Source organism: Fusarium sambucinum, chromosome I (genome assembly GCF_050947815.1).
Source record: "Fusarium sambucinum isolate potato_lamoka chromosome I, whole genome shotgun sequence".
NCBI lineage: Eukaryota > Fungi > Ascomycota > Sordariomycetes > Hypocreales > Nectriaceae > Fusarium > Fusarium sambucinum.
In genome coordinates, this window is record NC_139294.1 from 3121572 (window position 1) to 3139271 (window position 17700).

General features: G+C 49.0%; 6 protein-coding genes across 6 annotated transcripts; 4 read left to right on the forward strand and 2 right to left on the reverse strand.

Moving 5' to 3' along the window:
* Nucleotides 1-471: 471 nt before the first annotated feature.
* Nucleotides 472-1908, forward strand: FSST1_003735 (DUF1479 domain-containing protein; the record flags this gene model as incomplete). Its single annotated transcript, XM_083229842.1, has 1 exon — nt 472-1908. One exon carries the CDS (start codon nt 472-474, stop codon nt 1906-1908), a length of 1437 nt encoding a protein of 478 aa, XP_083087165.1.
* A 455-nt stretch (nt 1909-2363) lies between these two features.
* Nucleotides 2364-3199, reverse strand: FSST1_003736 (B-cell receptor-associated protein 31-like-domain-containing protein; the record flags this gene model as incomplete). Its single annotated transcript, XM_083229843.1, has 4 exons — nt 2364-2742; nt 2810-2974; nt 3023-3108; nt 3179-3199. The coding sequence occupies 4 exons, from the start codon at nt 3197-3199 to the stop codon at nt 2364-2366; spliced, it is 651 nt and encodes a 216-aa protein (XP_083087166.1).
* Nucleotides 3200-3955: 756 nt separating this feature from the next.
* Nucleotides 3956-7491, reverse strand: FSST1_003737 (uncharacterized protein; the record flags this gene model as incomplete). The annotated part of the gene is made up of 2 exons (XM_083229844.1): nt 3956-6748; nt 6805-7491. 2 exons carry the CDS (start codon nt 7489-7491, stop codon nt 3956-3958), a joined length of 3480 nt encoding a protein of 1159 aa, XP_083087167.1.
* A 2244-nt stretch (nt 7492-9735) lies between these two features.
* FSST1_003738 (Eisosome component PIL1-domain-containing protein) lies at nt 9736-11014 on the forward strand (the record flags this gene model as incomplete). Its single annotated transcript, XM_083229845.1, has 5 exons — nt 9736-9792; nt 9853-9910; nt 9968-10101; nt 10153-10336; nt 10389-11014. The coding sequence occupies 5 exons, from the start codon at nt 9736-9738 to the stop codon at nt 11012-11014; spliced, it is 1059 nt and encodes a 352-aa protein (XP_083087168.1).
* Nucleotides 11015-12279: 1265 nt separating this feature from the next.
* FSST1_003739 (ssDNA endodeoxyribonuclease RAD2) lies at nt 12280-15948 on the forward strand (the record flags this gene model as incomplete). The annotated part of the gene is made up of 1 exon (XM_083229846.1): nt 12280-15948. The coding sequence occupies one exon, from the start codon at nt 12280-12282 to the stop codon at nt 15946-15948; it is 3669 nt and encodes a 1222-aa protein (XP_083087169.1).
* Nucleotides 15949-16471: 523 nt separating this feature from the next.
* FSST1_003740 (transcription elongation factor DST1) lies at nt 16472-17669 on the forward strand (the record flags this gene model as incomplete). Its single annotated transcript, XM_083229847.1, has 3 exons — nt 16472-16612; nt 16831-17604; nt 17661-17669. The coding sequence occupies 3 exons, from the start codon at nt 16472-16474 to the stop codon at nt 17667-17669; spliced, it is 924 nt and encodes a 307-aa protein (XP_083087170.1).
* Between the last annotated feature and the right edge of the window lie 31 nt (nt 17670-17700).

The window sequence follows — 17700 nt, forward strand, 5'->3', positions numbered from 1 at the left end:
CACCTACAGAGTTCTCCGGTGCAGGGTTATCAGATCCAGCCTGTCGGATTCCATAGCTGGTCGCTACACGACAGCGCCCTAAGCTGACCGAGGCAACCAAGACGGCATATCTCGAAGGATCGGATACCCGGGCCGTGATAGCGTCAATCCGAAGAATAACAAGTTCACAACCGAAGAATTTCCGTCAGACGACAGGGTCATATGTTGAAATCAATTGCTCAGTACCTAGTTGATGAAATCCGCCGTGAAGTGGTGACGAGCCATGTCGGCTGTGTGTATAAAAGCTGTACACCTCACGAATCGAGCATATCGAGGGGTTTCCCCAAGTGGCCATCAAAATCCGTCTCTTCTTTTACTTAAATAGTTGATTTCGCTTCTTCTCTCCTACAATATACATATAATTAAACCAACCCACAGTGGTTCAGTGCAACTTACCTATTTGCCATTTCCGATACATACAAGCTTCAAAATATGGCACCAAAGGGTCACCGACATGGACCTTCAAGCAGCATGTTTGCTCAGATTACTGAGCCCATACCCCTGCCTTCCCGGTTCGCACGGATCAAAAAGGATCTCATCGAGGGTAAACAAGATCAAATCAAAGCCGGCTGGACAAGACTACTACTAGAGCTGAGGGCCGAAATCGACATCATTGCCAAGGCGGGCCCCGATATCTACCCTTCTGTCGACTTTGAAGATCTTCAAAACCCTTCCGTGACGAATTCATTCTCTTCCGCACTCAAGGACCGTGGTGTCGCAGTTGTTCGAAACGTGATACCCCGTAGCCTCGCTGCAGAATGGGAGGCAGAGACGGAAGCCCATTTGGAACATCCTCGAGCTCGACGGCTTCCAACCCATGATCCTCATCTTTATGGTGTCTATTGGTCTTCTGGACAAATCAAAGCCCGGGCACACCAGAACATCATTTATACTCAGCGTTTCTTGATGAGATTATGGCACTCGTCCGACCCAGAAGCACTTGTGAGCCCCGACTTTCCTGTCAGCTATGCCGACCGCATGAGAATCAGAACACCAGAGGATGAAGCATGTTCCCTCAGCGTTTATGTCGATGGGGGGAGCGTAGAACGTTGGGAGCCTGACGGATATGGTTCAGCTGGAACTTATCAACCCATTTTCGATGGTCGCTGGGAAGACTGGGAACCATGGGAGAGCAGTACTCGACTAAAGGTGACGAGTGATTTATATAATGGTGATGGTTCTTGCAGCATGTTCCGCATGTTCCAGGGCTGGGTTGCTTTGAGTGATGTTCCTTTTGGTCAAGGTACCCTTCTCTTGTGTCCGATGATTCGTCTTACAACTGCGTACCTTCTCCTCCGACCCTTTTTTGTTCCCAGAGATTCTTCGCCCTCAGGCTCAGACTTCCTTTTACCAGAGAATTGGATCCTTGAGGAACCACCATCATCTGTAATTCAAGGAGCATTGCCGTCCTACACGCAAGAGCTCAACAGAGCTCTACATCCTCACCTCCAACTGGATCGAAGCATGATTCCAATACCAAAGCTTGAACGAGGAGACTATCTTGTCTGGCATCCGGATGCTGTATATGCTCTTGATCGCCGCCACCGCCCAGATATACCTGCCACGACGATTGTATATCTTCCAGCGTGCCCTTTAACTCAGACGAATGCACTCTACCTGGCCCACCAGCGCAAGGGATTCCTACAAGGCGAACCAGGACCTGACTTTACTGGTGCCCTCACTGGCGATGTAGCTATAGGAGGTGAGCAGGCTATACGAGAGGTTGGCGAAGCAGGAGGTGTGGATGGTATGCGGGCCATGGGTCTTCTGCCATGGGATGAGGATGAAGCCAAAGACGATGTTGAATACGCTGTGTTAGAGATGGCCAACGGTGTTTTGTTTCCCGAAAAGTACGACATAGGGTATTGAATCATTCGTCGATTGTACATGGTCCGTGTCTAGTATTATGTAGGTAATGATAATTCATTTGGATTGAGACACTCATATCACATACGGCAACGAAAAAATATGGTCTGAATAGTGATATTTTGCACACGCCAGACCCTGGTGACTGAAAACACCGAGACGGCCGATCCAACATCAAAATTCTATAAGTATGAAAATTCGAATACAATCTCAAATGGTTGATCGTCCTATACACGTCCGATCGCCAACTTTGCGCCTGTGCTTGACCTCGAAACCGATATACCCGTTATTTTACATCTTCCGCTTCTTTTGGTGGAGGTCTGTTCGTTGTGGGCGCCCTGACAGGCACAGACTTCACTTCACCAATGATCCTTAACTCAGCCAAGTCAACAATAAGATATCAACATCACTGAGTGGGCGGGTATCTTTTGGTAGAAATAGCGTACGTGGTACACTTCTTAGATGCCCTTCCTGCCCTCGCCGGTCTGCTGGGTAGCGGCGTACTTGTCGCTGAGCTCATCGTAGCTCTTGTGGAGTTGCTCGCTTTGCTTCTTGAGGGTCTTGAGGTCCTGCTCCTTGAGCTCAAGCTCCTTTCGGAGACGGGCGAGCTCACCGGGCTTACCAGCGGCAGCGAGCTTCTCGGCCTCCTTGGTGTTCTCCTTGGTACCCTCGTAAGAGCGGACCTTGTCCTCAAGACGCATCACTTCGATGATCATGACGTAGGTACGGTTAAGGATGAGTGACAGGAAGAGGGTGAAACCGCAAAGGTACATGTTGCGTTGCGAGTAGAACTTGCGAGCCTGGACTTCGAGACGCTCGTGACCCATGACGGCGGCACTGTAAGCGAGACTATAGTCAGTAACATGGCCAATTGTAATGTCGCGGTTGCGTTGGGGTAACATACCCTCCTCCGTGCTTGGCCTGTTCGGAGGCAGCGGCGAGCTCGAGCTGGACACGGTAGACACGGTTCACGCTGTCCACAAAGAGGATCAGGATAAAGATGAAGGTAATCTTCATCCAATACTGGATCTTGGCTACGACGGGGTTCTCTGAAATGAAGCTTTTGCTGCTGTTAGCACGGTGCTACGCGAGTAAAAGAGACTTCGTGATAACGTACGTAAAGATCTTTCGCTTGACGTTGAAGGGCATGGGGAAGACCAGGAGCATGAAGAGCCCCATCTCGAAGACGAGAAGCATAAAGACCTGATTGCCACAGTTAGCGACTCGATTTTCGAAAACATTGAAGCTCCATGTCGCGATGTAGGCAACATACAAGAGTGTAGTAGAGCGTCATGGTGACGGTGGCTGACGAGGGGTAAACAGCTAAAAAGTGGTTTCGTATGCGAAAATTGAGAAGCTCAGAGGGAGCGTTCTGAAAGTCGAGTTCGTGAGGATTTGAGGGGATGTCAAGAGAGGAAAGTCAAATGATTGCAAGGGGAAAGAAAAGCTTTCCAGTTGCGAGGCCTGTATTTGTAGGAGGGAGGACGAATGGCAAAGGTGGTCAGTTTGGACCTGAACCTGGCAAAAGCTGGGAAAGCTGTTCCCAGTCAAGCACCAGTTACGCTACTTCCCTCTTCCGAATCGACAACGTCATCGCCTGTGGCTGGAGGCTACTGGCCGCTAGAGGTGGCATGTGGAGCACAAGCTTCACAAAAGACTTATCTAGCACGCTTTGATACTAGTGCAGATCTACCCGTGTTATTCATTTATGAAGACATAATCTATACATATGATATCAGAACATTCTTGACATGACAAGTCCATCAAGAGATACTTCAAAAAGGACTTATTAGTGTCTCAAACAGCATATGTACATGCGGAAGAAACAGATTAGTCAACCTGTTTGCGTCAAGGACGAGAACCTCGACCGTCGTATTTATTATATCACGTAGCTATCTCTTTCTCTTTGTCTTTCTCTTTATCTGATGCTTTAGCCCCTCAGGCTGTTGCTTGCCCAGGCCAAAATCCCAGTTCGAGCTACTGCAAACATGTGCCGTCAACGTCTATTTAAAATGAACCCAGACCTATTATTCAAGCTTCCCTACCCAGATCACTGGCTGGCGCTCATCCAATCTCCATCATCTCTTAACTTGGCTGGTAGACGTCGATTCCTAGCGACTCTATCGATGCGCGAACGAACTACGACGTCTTGGTCGTCGTCGTCGTCGTCATCATCGTCATCATCATGATTCTTGTTGTCTTCCTCCAGTTGAATTCGAAGCCGTCTGGATTCTTCAGCGGATTCCTCTGTAGGCGTCGCATCTTCCATGCTATCGTTAATTTCCATAGACTGTGGTTGCGGCGGTACCACCGGCCGCACGATCGTATCTGGCACCACGATATTTTTGTCCGTTTGCTCTTCTGTTTGCTCTGTTTCCTCCGACACCGACGCCGATAATCTAGTTGTTGCGGTTGTCGGAGCTGAAGTGGGCTTCCGGGGGTATTTTCTAGGTCGACCACTACCAGGTCTGGCCCCTCCTCTCTTGCCTCGAGTTTTGACATCTCCTCGAGGTTTACCACTTTGATCTGAGCCAATTGCCTTTGCAGCTGGTCGCGCACGTTTTCGGAACCTGGCAGCCGATGGCTTGCCAGTTTCGTAATCTGACTCGCCATCAGATGGCGTTTCCACGAGAGATGCATCTGTCCCGGTAGGATGATATTCCTCTTCTTCTGAATCCTCGTCGAGAGCGCCCTTCTTACGTTTGCGCAACGGCTTCGGAGTGAATCCAAGTGTCGCCGTCAAGTCATCTTCATAAAGGACTTCTTGGGTCTTCTTCCCCTTTCCAGGCTTCTTCTTGTCCGTTTTTGGGGCCTTTCTGGCGACTCCTTCCCCATTGGGTCGTCGCGTTCGCTTCTTACCCTCGCCCGACTTCTCTCCCGTCTTATGGTCGAGTAGCTTCTTTGTCAGGTTAGGGAAGTTCTCTCCGTAGTTAAAGAAGAGTTCTTCTCCAGCTGCGATATCACGCATAGCTGAAAACTTGATTCGGTATTCGCCATTGACATAGAGAATGCAGGGCGTGATGTTGCACCCGCGTTTGTCACTCTCCGAGGCATGGTTGATGTAACGACTCAAGTTGCCGTACGTGGCAGCGTCCACCCAGATGCCTTCAGCTTCCAAAAGAGTGAAAACGTAGGAGATATTGGATTCTTCATCAAACACATCTCCCCGTCGGGCTTCTCGTCGTACACCTTCGTCATGGGTAATCAACTCTCCGACGTATTCAATGATAAAATCGTCTTGAGCGATAGGCTCAATCGTGAACAGTCCGTACCCGACACCTTCAAGTTGACTCTGACCTAAAGCGAGGCCCTTTTGTTGGCCACGTTGAAGAGAGCAGTTCTGACAGCCAGTAGAATGGAGAACTTCGTCGTCGGCGTTCTCAGGATCGGCCCTGTCCAGTACACCACACGTCCCACAAACATCCGGGTCGCATTCGCGGTTCAGCTGCACACAAACACATGGCCTGTCCTTCTGTTTACTAAAGCATGTTTTACCTTGTGAGTGGCAGGCACAGCCAGTGAACTTGTAGGCACAGTTCTCAACGCTACATCCACAAAACTTTTCGCAGAGAAGATTTTGCTGAACGCAGACACAGCTGTCCAAGGTGCAAGGGCCTTCATGAGAGCAGGGCTCAAAAATCTCGCGTGTTTGGTACTTATGGGTTTTGGTGTGACCCTCCCAATCTCCAATTAGTACTTTCTTGTACCGATCATACCAAGTGACCGTTCGCCTTTGCAGTTTTCTCGCTGGCTCCGGTGGGGGTAGAGATATTCCCATCCGACAATATTCGTTAAAGACACCGCTACAGTCGCGGTCAAGGAGTTGGGCGACCAAGCAGAAGGGATCTTTCTTGACTTGGCTGTGGTCGGTTGTTGCGACAGCGGAACGTAAGACGTACTGTTCTTCTTCATTCCAGGGTCGCTGAACCGAACATGCCTCAGGGCGAGGCGATGACTGATAGCAGTTCCGTCTGCAGGGGCGTGAGTGACCATTCATCATATCGATATCGGCATCTTCTTCATGAGGTATGCGCCGTCTCCGCTTGAGAGTTTCTGAAAGGCGAGGAAGCATCGAAAGGGTGCGTTTACAATTCTGCGCATCATATTCACCATGTTCGCAAGAATGACTAAAGCAAATGAGACAACCGAGAATTGAATAAGTACCCAGCCAGTACTCGATGGCCTCATGTTCGTTTTCTTTCTGCGAACTGGAGCCGTCCTTCGCTGTAGGTTTGGTTTCCATGATGCTATCAACTGATTCATCCAGGAGAAGAACATCGCGAAGCTCAATCTGTTTGTTTGGAGGTTGGCCTTGATGGAAGACACGATGAAATGCTTCGGTAAATATATCAGCAGCCCTGTTTGCCCCTGGTGGGGTGGTCGATCCAGCCGGGCGATGCGAGTTCAGAATGTCGGACTTTTGTCTGGGGGTGATTGCATTATCGGGTTCGCGACTTGCCATGTAGCGGATGAGGGTTGATTTGTCGCAGCCAGGCAGTGAAAGCTTATCCAACCAGCTCTCCAGATAGAGCAGGACAGTCGATGCGAATTCGGATCTTACAGTTATGCGCAACTTTTCTTCGCGACTCATGGGTTTGAAACCGGATTTTCGATCAATGTCCTCCAACTCCTGCAACCATATGTTGTATTTGTACTCTTCCGAGGTCTCGAGGTCCCTCAAGTGGGGTACAAATGTCAGCATCGTGTTGGGTGTGAGTATGTTCTTTTTGATTTCCACATGGTGAAAACGATACCGCGGTACACGCTCTTCATCCGTTTGAATTCGTACAATCATGTGATGATCCTCCCGTTTGTTGTTCTTAAGTTTAGTACTGGTATGCTCCTTTGAAAAGAAAAAAATGTCAGTGCTGCCGAGACAAATTTCGTTTGATATCATACCTTGGATTTGATTTTCATCGTTTCGCCCTTCTTCGCTGGCATAGACTTGCTGGTGAGTCCGGCGAAGAGATTGCTGCCAGTGAGACTGCGTCGCTCTATGGGTTGTGTAGATTCAATGATGAAAGAAGTCATGCGACTGTGTCCGTTTCTGATATCCTGACGATATTCAGTTAACTTTTCAGCGACAGCAGCAACATCCCATTCGGGTTTTCTGGGCGTCTGATATTTGGGAGAGGTGGGCTGGGGTTCTTGTGATGATATATCCATATCCTGTTCAAGTGTTGGCGTCACCTGGCGAGATGCCACGTTGGAAGTTGTCACTCTAGACAATCTTGCCATACTGTCGGCATCGTCGAGAGTAGCAATTACTTGAGTCACCTTCTGCTCAATCTTGAGTACGGGAGGTGATGGACGTGGCGGCTCAGTGGAATGCTGCTTGTCCTGGATGGCGGTGATGGAGGATGAGGTTCGATTTATCTTAGGCGGGCTGACAGGTGCATGGGTTGATGATGGATGTCGTTCGGTAGAAAAGTTGGGGGCAAAACGCGCCTGGGTGATAAAAGTGTCTGCGGGATGGACATGCGACGACGATGATCTTTGAATATAGTCAGATCTGTCACTGTCCTCATCCACAGTCAAGTCGATGGTAATGGGCCTCGCGTTGATGGAGGTGGGTTGAGTAGCCATGATTGCGGCTAATTGTTTTGCCTCAAAAGTTAAGTAAGGTAGGTGCAGGTCCAGACAAGACTGTCGTTGTCAAGTAAGGTTTTCCTTTAGGATTGCCCCTCTCTTTGACTCGCAACTACCACCATTCTGCAAAGAAACGGTTGCTTTGAAAGACGGCTAGAAGAAGCAGGAATAAAGAGAGACTATTGCGACCTGCAGTTTGTAATCTCGTTGTGGTGGGCAGCACCTTTGTAGGTAAGCCGGTGAATAGACGAAACAAGGAAACACGACTTCGTCTAGCCAAAGAGACGCGTGTGGACAGATTAAGACTTGGATTTTTGCAAGGAGAAGCAATAGGCGGAACGAGAAGCGCAAATTGAAGCGTATTAACCAAGGAACCCAATAGACCGTTGCGCTGCAGCGTATTTGCCAGATTCCGCACAATTAAAACGATATCATTTGATGGTCGTTGTGTTGTCGTTGAAATCCGAGACGAGCGAAAGATGAATGAATAATGTTAGACATACGCGTTGAGAGGAGACTGCAGGGGATGTTGACAGGGGAGCGCGCTCACTAATCGACATTAGCGTCTTTCAATTGGTCCTGAGGCCTGAAGATTCCCCTGTCGGCGACCCCAATTGAAGGCCATTGATTGAGCATAGTACTACCTAGGTGCCTATATAAACAAATAGTATTTATTTCAAACTTGACTTCGTTCTCAGCACTTGGATTTATTTCCATGGTTGCCTATCGTTCATGGAGCTTGGGTAAATCATGTGTCAAGCCGATGGATATATAAGTGAGCTAGCGAATATCCGAGAAAAATCGAACGTGCGGTTATAAAAGTGCAAAGAACTTTAAACAATGCTAACAATTCAATCACTGCCTTTGTTCGATTTCAATCGACTCTTGCCGTTGTTTGGTCGTTGAATTTCGTGATTATCTGTCTAAGTCGCTAAGTCGGGCTGTCTCACGTGAACATCGGAATTGCCGGAACTCTTCTACGATTTGCAATACCTAGGTACCTACCTAGGTAGTCAACAAAATCCTCGGACGTATTTATCTTGCCTTTGGTAGTACAGTAAATGATCTCAGCATGTTCAATGGGATTTGAAGACATCGAAACTTTTTAAGAATAGTTCTTATTGTTATGCTCGATGATTATTTATGGCTGTTTCACTTAACCCATCTAACTCTTTGCATGTCTTCTGAGTCAAAGATTGATGATATCTTAGTAGCCAACACTACAGAGTACATTCGACAAGTTCAGATATCCACCATGATTATCGGGATTACTACAAATAGGGTCCATGTCTTCGAAATTTTTCAAGTCTGACCTTTTACTTTCTGAAGAACAGGACAATTTTTCAGATGTCTGAACCTTCTATCCGTTGGATGCCTCTTGCAGATCTCCTAGCTACGGAAAAGACCCTGTTTCACGACGACATCTCGACGGAACTAACCACACAAACAAACATGTGAGAAGTCCTTGAGGTAATTTAACTTGGTCAGATCGAAAAATACCCCTTGTTCGTTGATCTTTCCGGACTGGAGACTGCCGAACGATCGTTCAGTCTAAAAACCACTTCAACTCCCCCCTAGCCAGTGAACATGTCAAGAATCCCAAAACTTATGCCGCGATATCGTCATTGTTCATCTTAGAGACACACTAGCGCAGGACTGGATTCGACCGAAGCTTGGTGGACATCAACCGCATCCGGGATGGGTCGGCCAGCAGCCAGCTCAAGGGGGGTCCCTCTCCGGATGCACAGGCGAGTGAGGATTCTTGGCGTCTGGTTAGGATAAGAAAGAAAATGCAAGACGTAGACCTGAGACATTGCTTGACGTAAGGTAGTGGTACCTCGAAGAATGTAGGGATCACCAGGGGCTGCGTTGTACATAATACACTAATAGTTAGCGCCCGTCTGTATCGAACATCCTCATTACCGTCCAGTTCAGACGAGGTGGAGTTTGGATGACGTCGTTCTCAGCTCCCCCATAAAGCCGTGACGATCTTGTTCTCCGCAGCAACACACATACTGTAGCACTACCAAGCATTGCCCAGTTTCTTGGACTCACTCATATAACGTTCCCAGCTTCCCGGCCACGATCTCCTTTGATTTTCCCGACATCCATCTTTATCCTTGCTTCTCAGCTCTATTAATCCCCACCCGATCCCGATAATATTTATCCCCTGCTTGTCCTTGTTGGACCCTTTACTTGTCAGCTCCACCGCTTGTCGCTCGTCGCATTTTCACCATCATCATGCATCGCACTTATTCTATGCGCCAGACCCGGGCGCCTACGGCCTCTCAACTTCAGGTGCGTAGTACTCATAGCTATCATGATCATTCAACAACGAGTATGCTGACTTAGACGTAGAACCCCCCACCACCTCCCTCATCCACAAAGTCCGGTCGCCTCTTCAAGGGCAGCTTCGGTACGCTGATCCTCACGCCATACTGGATTTCGCAATGCTAATAACATATCTACGCAGGCCATGCCCTTCGTCGCAATGCAGGCGGTGCCTTTGGCCCCGACCTGGCCAAGAAGCTCTCCACGCTAGTCAAAATGGAAAAGAACGTAATGCGAAGCTTGGAGACTGTGGCCCGTGAACGAATGGAAGTTGCTGTATGTCCAAGAAATTATACTTACATGGAATGACACCACTGATTTGTATAGCAACAATTGTCTATTTGGGGTGAGGCTGGAGATGAGGACGTTTCCGACGTTACCGACAAACTCGGCGTTCTGCTGTACGAGATCGGTGAGCTCGAGGACCAATACGTCGATCGATACGACCAATACCGAGTTACTATGAAAAGCATCCGTAACATTGAGGCCTCCGTTCAGCCCAGCCGTGACCGTAAGGATTATCCAGGCTCCTGTCCATATGCATCTATTGACACCGGCAACAGGCAAGCAAAAGATTACCGATCAGATTGCTCAGCTCAAGTACAAGGAGCCCAACTCGCCCAAGATTGTTGTTCTCGAGCAGGAGCTCGTTCGAGCTGAGGCCGAGTCCCTCGTTGCAGAGGCCCAGCTTTCCAACATTACACGCGAGAAGGTCAAGGCAGCCTATACTTACCAGTTCGATGCCCTCCGCGAGCATTGTGAGAAGGTTGCCATTATCGCTGGCTATGGAAAGCACCTGCTCGAACTTATCGACGATACTCCCGTTACACCTGGTGAAACTCGACAGGCCTATGATGGGTATGAGGCTAGCAAGGCCATCATCCAAGACTGTGAGGACGCTCTCACCGCCTGGGTCTCTTCCAACGCCGTCGTCTCTTCCAAGCTTTCCACCCGTGCCCGCACATTGTCCCAGCGACGCCGAAACAACATCCGTACTAGGGGTGAGGGACATGACCTCTCTGGTCAGGACATGCCCTTGAACGATGGTAGTTCCTGGACAGCTCGCGACCGCGACCTCGACAGTGAAGAGGAAGAGGAAGACGAGGATGCCCGTGGTTCCATTCTGGATAGCGATGGCGGCCTGAACGGCGAGTCCCGTGGACGCCCACAGGAAGCTGTTGTCGCATAGAACGTGCTCATGATCGATGTGGCAAAGTGAATATTGGAGATGAAGTAATTACAGGAACGCGATCTTGGTTGTACAAGGCGTTGATGGTAACTTAATGCTGGAGGTTGCAAAAGGGCTGTTCTGTTTGGGTATAACAACTTTCTTTCGCGATAGCCTTAGTGTACTTTTAACGATTAATATTATGTTTGTATTCGTTATCATCACATGAAACTACCATCCCGCACCTGACTGGCGAACTGTTCAACTTCCATCTTGGCAATGTGATGGCCTGGTATGACCACTAAACCCAAGTAGCGAGACGTCATGTCAACTTTAACAGATGCCCCGTCCGCTTCCTCAAGTGCCTTTGCACGTTCCCTGGATGATGGCTGGCGGTACTCATACGTATAAGCCAGGATAATATTCCTATCCTTCAGGTTATTCGTTAGTAGGCAGTTCATCGATAGGCCTTCTTCACGAGAGGCTACAGGGTATTGAGAGGCAAAGACTCACAGGGTCGGCGCATTTTAGCGAACCCCAGAACAACCGGCCATCCGATGTATATACTCGAAGGTTTTTGTTCAATATTGTCGCGAGATATTGCCGAGCCGTATCCGGATTCATTTTAGCTCTGGGAATGGGTTGATAACCCGATCAGGATTGCGAGGACTGCCTTGGATGGGAGCGTGGGGAATGTTAAGCTCATTGACTTGGGAGGACAGAAAATGGGTATTTTGGGGCGTAACAATAATCCGCTCCTAGGTGCAGGGGGACTGAGTTTACGGGCTGTTTTGGTTTAGTAAACTGAAAATTCATGCCAACGTTTTATGAATCATGTTTATATACTGGATAACTTGGTTGTTTTAATTATCCATACCAAAGCTATAGAGGGATGTCTGATCAACAGGTACATTCGACAGATATATACATATAGAGAGAGAGGTCCCGTTATCGAGAATGGGTGTAATGGAGGTATGGAACTTCTGCTACAGGGAAGGATGGACGCTAAAGCCTGTGGATTAGCGGTGGTAGCCCCACGCTGACGTTATTCACTAGCAGCAGTCCGTTCCGCAGGCAGACGTGAATTCTATCATCATCCTTTGCGCAAAACAATGCCGAATCTACTCACTCTTTCCTCTAACAATTGGCTGTACACAAGTTGGACTGTTAACTCATATTAACCTTAGTCAGACCATGACCATTAATTTCACCGAACGAGGGCGCATCCCTTAAGTATAAGGCCTTGTGCCACCGCCGGCTCTATCAATTCACGGTCATAATCCAACATGGGTGTGAACGGCCTCTGGACGGTTGTGCAACCATGCGCTCGACCGACGAACCTAGCAACTCTCAATCGTAAGCGGCTTGCAGTGGATGCCTCGATTTGGATCTACCAATTTCTCAAAGCTGTACGCGACAAGGAGGGAAATGCTTTGCGCAATTCCCATGTCGTTGGTTTCTTTCGTCGCATATGCAAGCTCCTATGGTTCGGCATTCAACCAGTTTTTGTTTTTGATGGCGGTGCCCCTGTACTCAAGCGACAGACTATCCAACATCGAAAGCGAAGACGTGAAGGTCGTCGCGAAGATGCTGCTCGAACCGCTGGCAAGCTCTTGGCTGTGCAGATGCAGCGGATCGCAGAAGAGGACCAAGATCGCAGGCGAAGAGATCGAGAACGCGATATATCAGCCAGGGAGGAGGAGCAACAGGAGGTGATCCCCGAAGCTAGCCAGCTCGTCTACGACGATGAGGCTCTCATGTCACAGCAGGAACGACAGAAGGGAAGGACATTCCGAAGACAAGATGCCTACCACCTGCCTGACCTCGACGGAGGTGGTATCGCAGCAATGGGGAAGCCCGAGGATCCGCGAATCATGAGTGTAGAGGAGCTGGAGGAATACGCGCGACAGTTCCACGAAGGAGAGGACATCAATCTTTACGACTTTAGTAAGATCGATTTTGATGGCGAGTTTTTCAAAAGTCTTCCCGCCGCCGATCGATACAACATTCTTAATGCAGCGAGGCTCCGAAGTCGACTGAGAATGGGCCTTAGTAAGGAGCAATTGGAAGAAATGTTCCCAGATCGCATGGCATTCTCCAAATTTCAAATCGACAGAGTCAAGGAGCGCAACCATCTCACTCAACGCCTCATGTACGAAGTGGGCATGACTGGTACTGACCTCACTCTTGGAGTCAATGCAAGAGTTGCCGGCGAAAAGAACCGCGAGTACATCCTGGTGAAGAATGATGGTGCAGAAGGAGGATGGGCCCTGGGTGTGGTTAGTAGGGATAAGGATGTTGGAGAAGCACATAAACCTATTGACGTGGACGCCATCCAAGTTCAATACCAGTCCAAAGAAGACGAAGAAGACGAGGATGAGGACTTCGAGGATGTCCCTATTGAAGGTCTCAATCGACTACCAAAGCCCTCTGCCTCGCAGATAGCTAGCTATCAAGCAGCTCAAGACGCAGCGACACGACGTCGACAATTCCACAGTGGCCATCGGAAAGGATCAACAGAACAGGAAGAGGGATCGCTCTTTGTCGGTGGTAATGTTGAAAGCACAGATACTTTATTCCGGGAACCGCCCGAAGACCCGCTTCAAGCCGATGGGGAGGATGATCTCAACCGCGCAATCGCCATGTCACTCCAAAAACAGCATGGGGTTGGACTAGAGCCAGAAAAAGACGAAGATTTCGAAGATGTCCCTACCGAAGCACCAAAATGGACACAAAAGTCTGTTGAGTCACAAAAGCCCATCACAGCAAAGGGAGGCTCCATGATCGCTCATATTGTCAACAACCGAGCAAGCGCTGCTGTGCCCAAACGACAAGAGCGTGATGCCACCGCCGATAGTGATAGTGATGAGGATATGCAGACAGTGCTCGCAAAGGCAAGGATGCAGAAGAAGCCGCAGCCGAAACCCAAAGCAACGTTCGTGCCTGTTGTTGAAAACAAGAAGAACCCATTTGACGGCCCATTGCCATTTGCTAAACTCGATTGGCGCTCTTCTGTATTTGGAAAGAAGAAGACTGAGGTGACCGGACCAAGCAAGAAAGCCGAGGTCACAGATGAAGCCCCAGTTCTGAAGAATGATGATGAGGACGACATGGCTGGTGGCTTCGAGAAAGAGCTAGTGGACGAGAATGCACCCAAACCCTTACCACCGTGGATGGTAGATGACACAGATATCCGAGAGTCGCTCAAGAAGCAAAATGATGCAGAACGTGAGATCAACAACGCAGACAGGCTGGCAGCTGAGGAAGAGCAGAGACTTTATCGTCGGAACATGCAGGACCAGCTGATTCACATTGACTCCTCATCAGACGATGACAGCGATATTGAGGTCCTCGACAAGGCTCCATCACCCAAGGTGTCTCCAAAAGAGGTGAACATTGCTGAAGTTGACGAGCCTGAAGCCACCAAGAAAGCTTCACCCCTATCTGAAAAACCAGAACTTATTTCAGAAAAGGCCCCAGAGGAAACCATGGAGCCCACATCTCTGCCTGAGGTCGAAGCGCTTGCAGACCGCACTCTGGTAGACTCAGCTAACCTTCCGGTGCAAGAAACAAGGGATGAATCCGAGAAATCAGAGTCACCTGAACCGGAATTCGAGGACGTGGTGCCCACGAATACAGTGACTGAAGTCGCAGCAGAAAAAAGCCCTACGCCCATCTTTGAAGAGCTTTCTTCTATTAGCGTACCCTTAGCAAACGAGGGAGCCCAGCAGCCTGATCTTGAAGAAGACGATGGCCTCTTTGACGACGTAGAGTATGACGAATTCAGTGACCCTGGTGACGAGGAGCTCTTGGCATCACTGGCCGAGGAATCTGAAGAGCATGCCCGTTTTGCTAGCGAGCTGAACAACAAGACGGCTGAGCAGAACAAAGAGGACTATGAAAGAGAATTACGTGCTCTTCGAACTCAACAGAAGAAAGACCGTCGAGATGCCGATGAGGTGACCCAAGTCATGATCGCAGAGTGTCAAGCTCTGCTCCGATTGTTCGGTATCCCTTATATCACGGCTCCCATGGAAGCTGAAGCACAATGTGCCGAGCTGGTCAAGCTTGGGCTAGTCGATGGCATTGTGACGGATGATTCAGATACCTTCTTGTTTGGCGGCACACGAGTCTACAAAAACATGTTCAACAGCAACAAATTTGTAGAGTGTTACCTGATGAACGACATTGAGAAGGAGTTATCTTTGACCCGCGACCAACTTATCTCGCTTGCTCATCTACTCGGTTCTGATTACACCGAGGGGCTAACTGGAGTAGGTCCAGTTACAGCAGTAGAGATCCTCTCCGAGTTCCCTGGTAGGTCTGGGCTGGAGAACTTTCGCGAATGGTGGAAATCGGTGCAGTCACAAACACGATCTAAGGATGCTGATGTTTCGACTCCCTTCCGCAAGAAGTTTCGCAAAACACAAGGCACTAAACTCTTTTTACAGCCGGGCTTCCCTAGCCCCGCTGTTTACGATGCTTACCTTCACCCAGAGGTTGATGACAGCAATGAAAACTTTCAGTGGGGTGTACCAGACGTGGAGGGACTACGGCAATTTTTGATGGCTACCATTGGTTGGAGTAAGGAGCGTACAGACGAAGTGCTTGTGCCGGTTATCAAAGACATGAACAAGCGAGACCGTGAAGGTACGCAGAGCAACATTACCAGGTTCTTTGGAGGCAGTGTCGGAGCTGGAGCCAAGGATGCATTCGCGCCGAGGCAGAAAACGCAGGCTAGCAAACGCATGACGGCTGCGGTAGACCGTCTACGAGCGAATGTTGCAGGCGAGGAGCCACAGGGCTCTGCAAACGGTGGAGGGAAGCGAAAGAGGGGGTCGAGAAGGAACGCAAGCAGGACAGCAGAAGACGAAGAAGATGGCGAGGAAGATGACGAAGAGGAAGGGGAGCAAACTACAAGCAAGGGCCACGGAAAGAGAGCGAAGGCTTCATAATTTTTCAGAATTGGAGCTTTCTTCAAAAATGGCTGGATCATATTAGAAGGGTACATTGGTTACGAGACTTGTAATAACCCCTGCATATAAATGAACGTGTAGTAGTAAAAAAAAACCGATGTATTTTTTGATGTTTTTGCAAGGAAGCATGATAACAGGATAGTCTGCAGAAACAACCCTTCCTTGACATCATGAAATGAAGTTATGATGACGATGGAAATAACTCGGGCTTGCTATTAGCCATGACGGCGCGGACGTCATCCAGGAGGCAAAGGCACCGTTTCTCAATTAAGCACTATAGTGGAGGTTAAACCCCGGCAGAAAAGGCAAACACGCAGCTCACGTGCCATCTATCAGGCATTGGTTTGGTATTTGCGAAAGGTACAAACTACGCCCCCCCCAAAAGTAGCAATTTGTCACCTCGTTTGAACATCTTTCTCTCCAGTGGTTCTTTGTCTTTGTTACACTTCTACTTTCTCCTCCGCGCGCGCGCAAAAATCAAAAAACAAGAAAAATCGCAAAAATGCCCATGGACGAACGTGAACTCGGGCAGCGCGTCAAGGCGCTCACAAAGTGCGTTGCTGCGAATGAGCCTCCGGAGAATGCCATCAAGCTGCTTGAGACACTTAAGAAGGATGCGTCTCCTACCGAAGAGATGCTAAGGGTACGTCAAATAATTACCAGGGAAGAGATGGAGAACGCAGGATATACAGGCGCTCTGAGTATATAGACATATTGCCAGATTTGCGCAAAATGCATGATCGCATTGTGCGCTTCGGCTATCCATCACAAAGTTGATGACATGTTATCTATCCTACGGATCTCGTCGTTTTCTCGATTCGATTTGGAACCTTTACTAATACTGTGATTTCGCACTTTCAGGCAACAAGAGCTGGTGTGTTTGTTGGCAAACTTCGTTCAAATCCGAACAAAGAGATCGCACGTGCGGCTGCCGAACTCGTGAGCAAGTGGAAGAAACTTGTCGAACAGGAGAAGAGCTCGAAACTCCAAAAGTCAAAGGTGGGATCGGGATCACCAGCACCAGCTCCCGCATCGGCTCCCACATCGTCTCCTGCGCCTCCTCCATCATCCGCTGGAAACCCCGGAGCTAAGTACAAGGGTGATATCGAGAAGCGCAAGTACGAAACCGACAACGTCAACGTCAAGCGAACCGACTCGACCGTCCGAAACTCATGCATTGGTCTTATCTACAATGGCCTGGCGTACCGATCAACAACATCCGAGAACGACGTCGTTAACAAAGCCGTCTCTGTCGAAAATGCCGCCTTTGTTAAGTTCAAGGGCGAGACACCCGACTACAAGAAGAAGATTCGATCGCTTTTCACCAACCTCAAGAACAAGTCCAACCGAGAACTCGGAAAGAGCGTCTTGTCTGGGGAGATTTCTCCGGAAAAGTTTGTCGTTATGTCCGACGATGAGCTCAAGAGCGAGGAGCAGCGCAAGAAGGAGCTCGAGCTGGAGAAGGAGAACATGAAGATGGCCCAGGTGCCTCAGGAACAGAAGAGTATCAGTGAGAGTCTGGAGTGCGGCAAATGCAAGAAGAAGCAGGTTAGCTACACGCAAGCGCAGACCCGAGCTGCTGATGAACCGATGACTACTTTCTGCGAGTGCATGGCTTGCGGAAACCGATGGAAGGTATGGATTTTGAAGTGTCCAAAAATAATTGACCGCGAAGCTAACATATTTGGCAGTTCTCTTAATAAGACAGCAAATGGTGGGAACAGAGAGCGG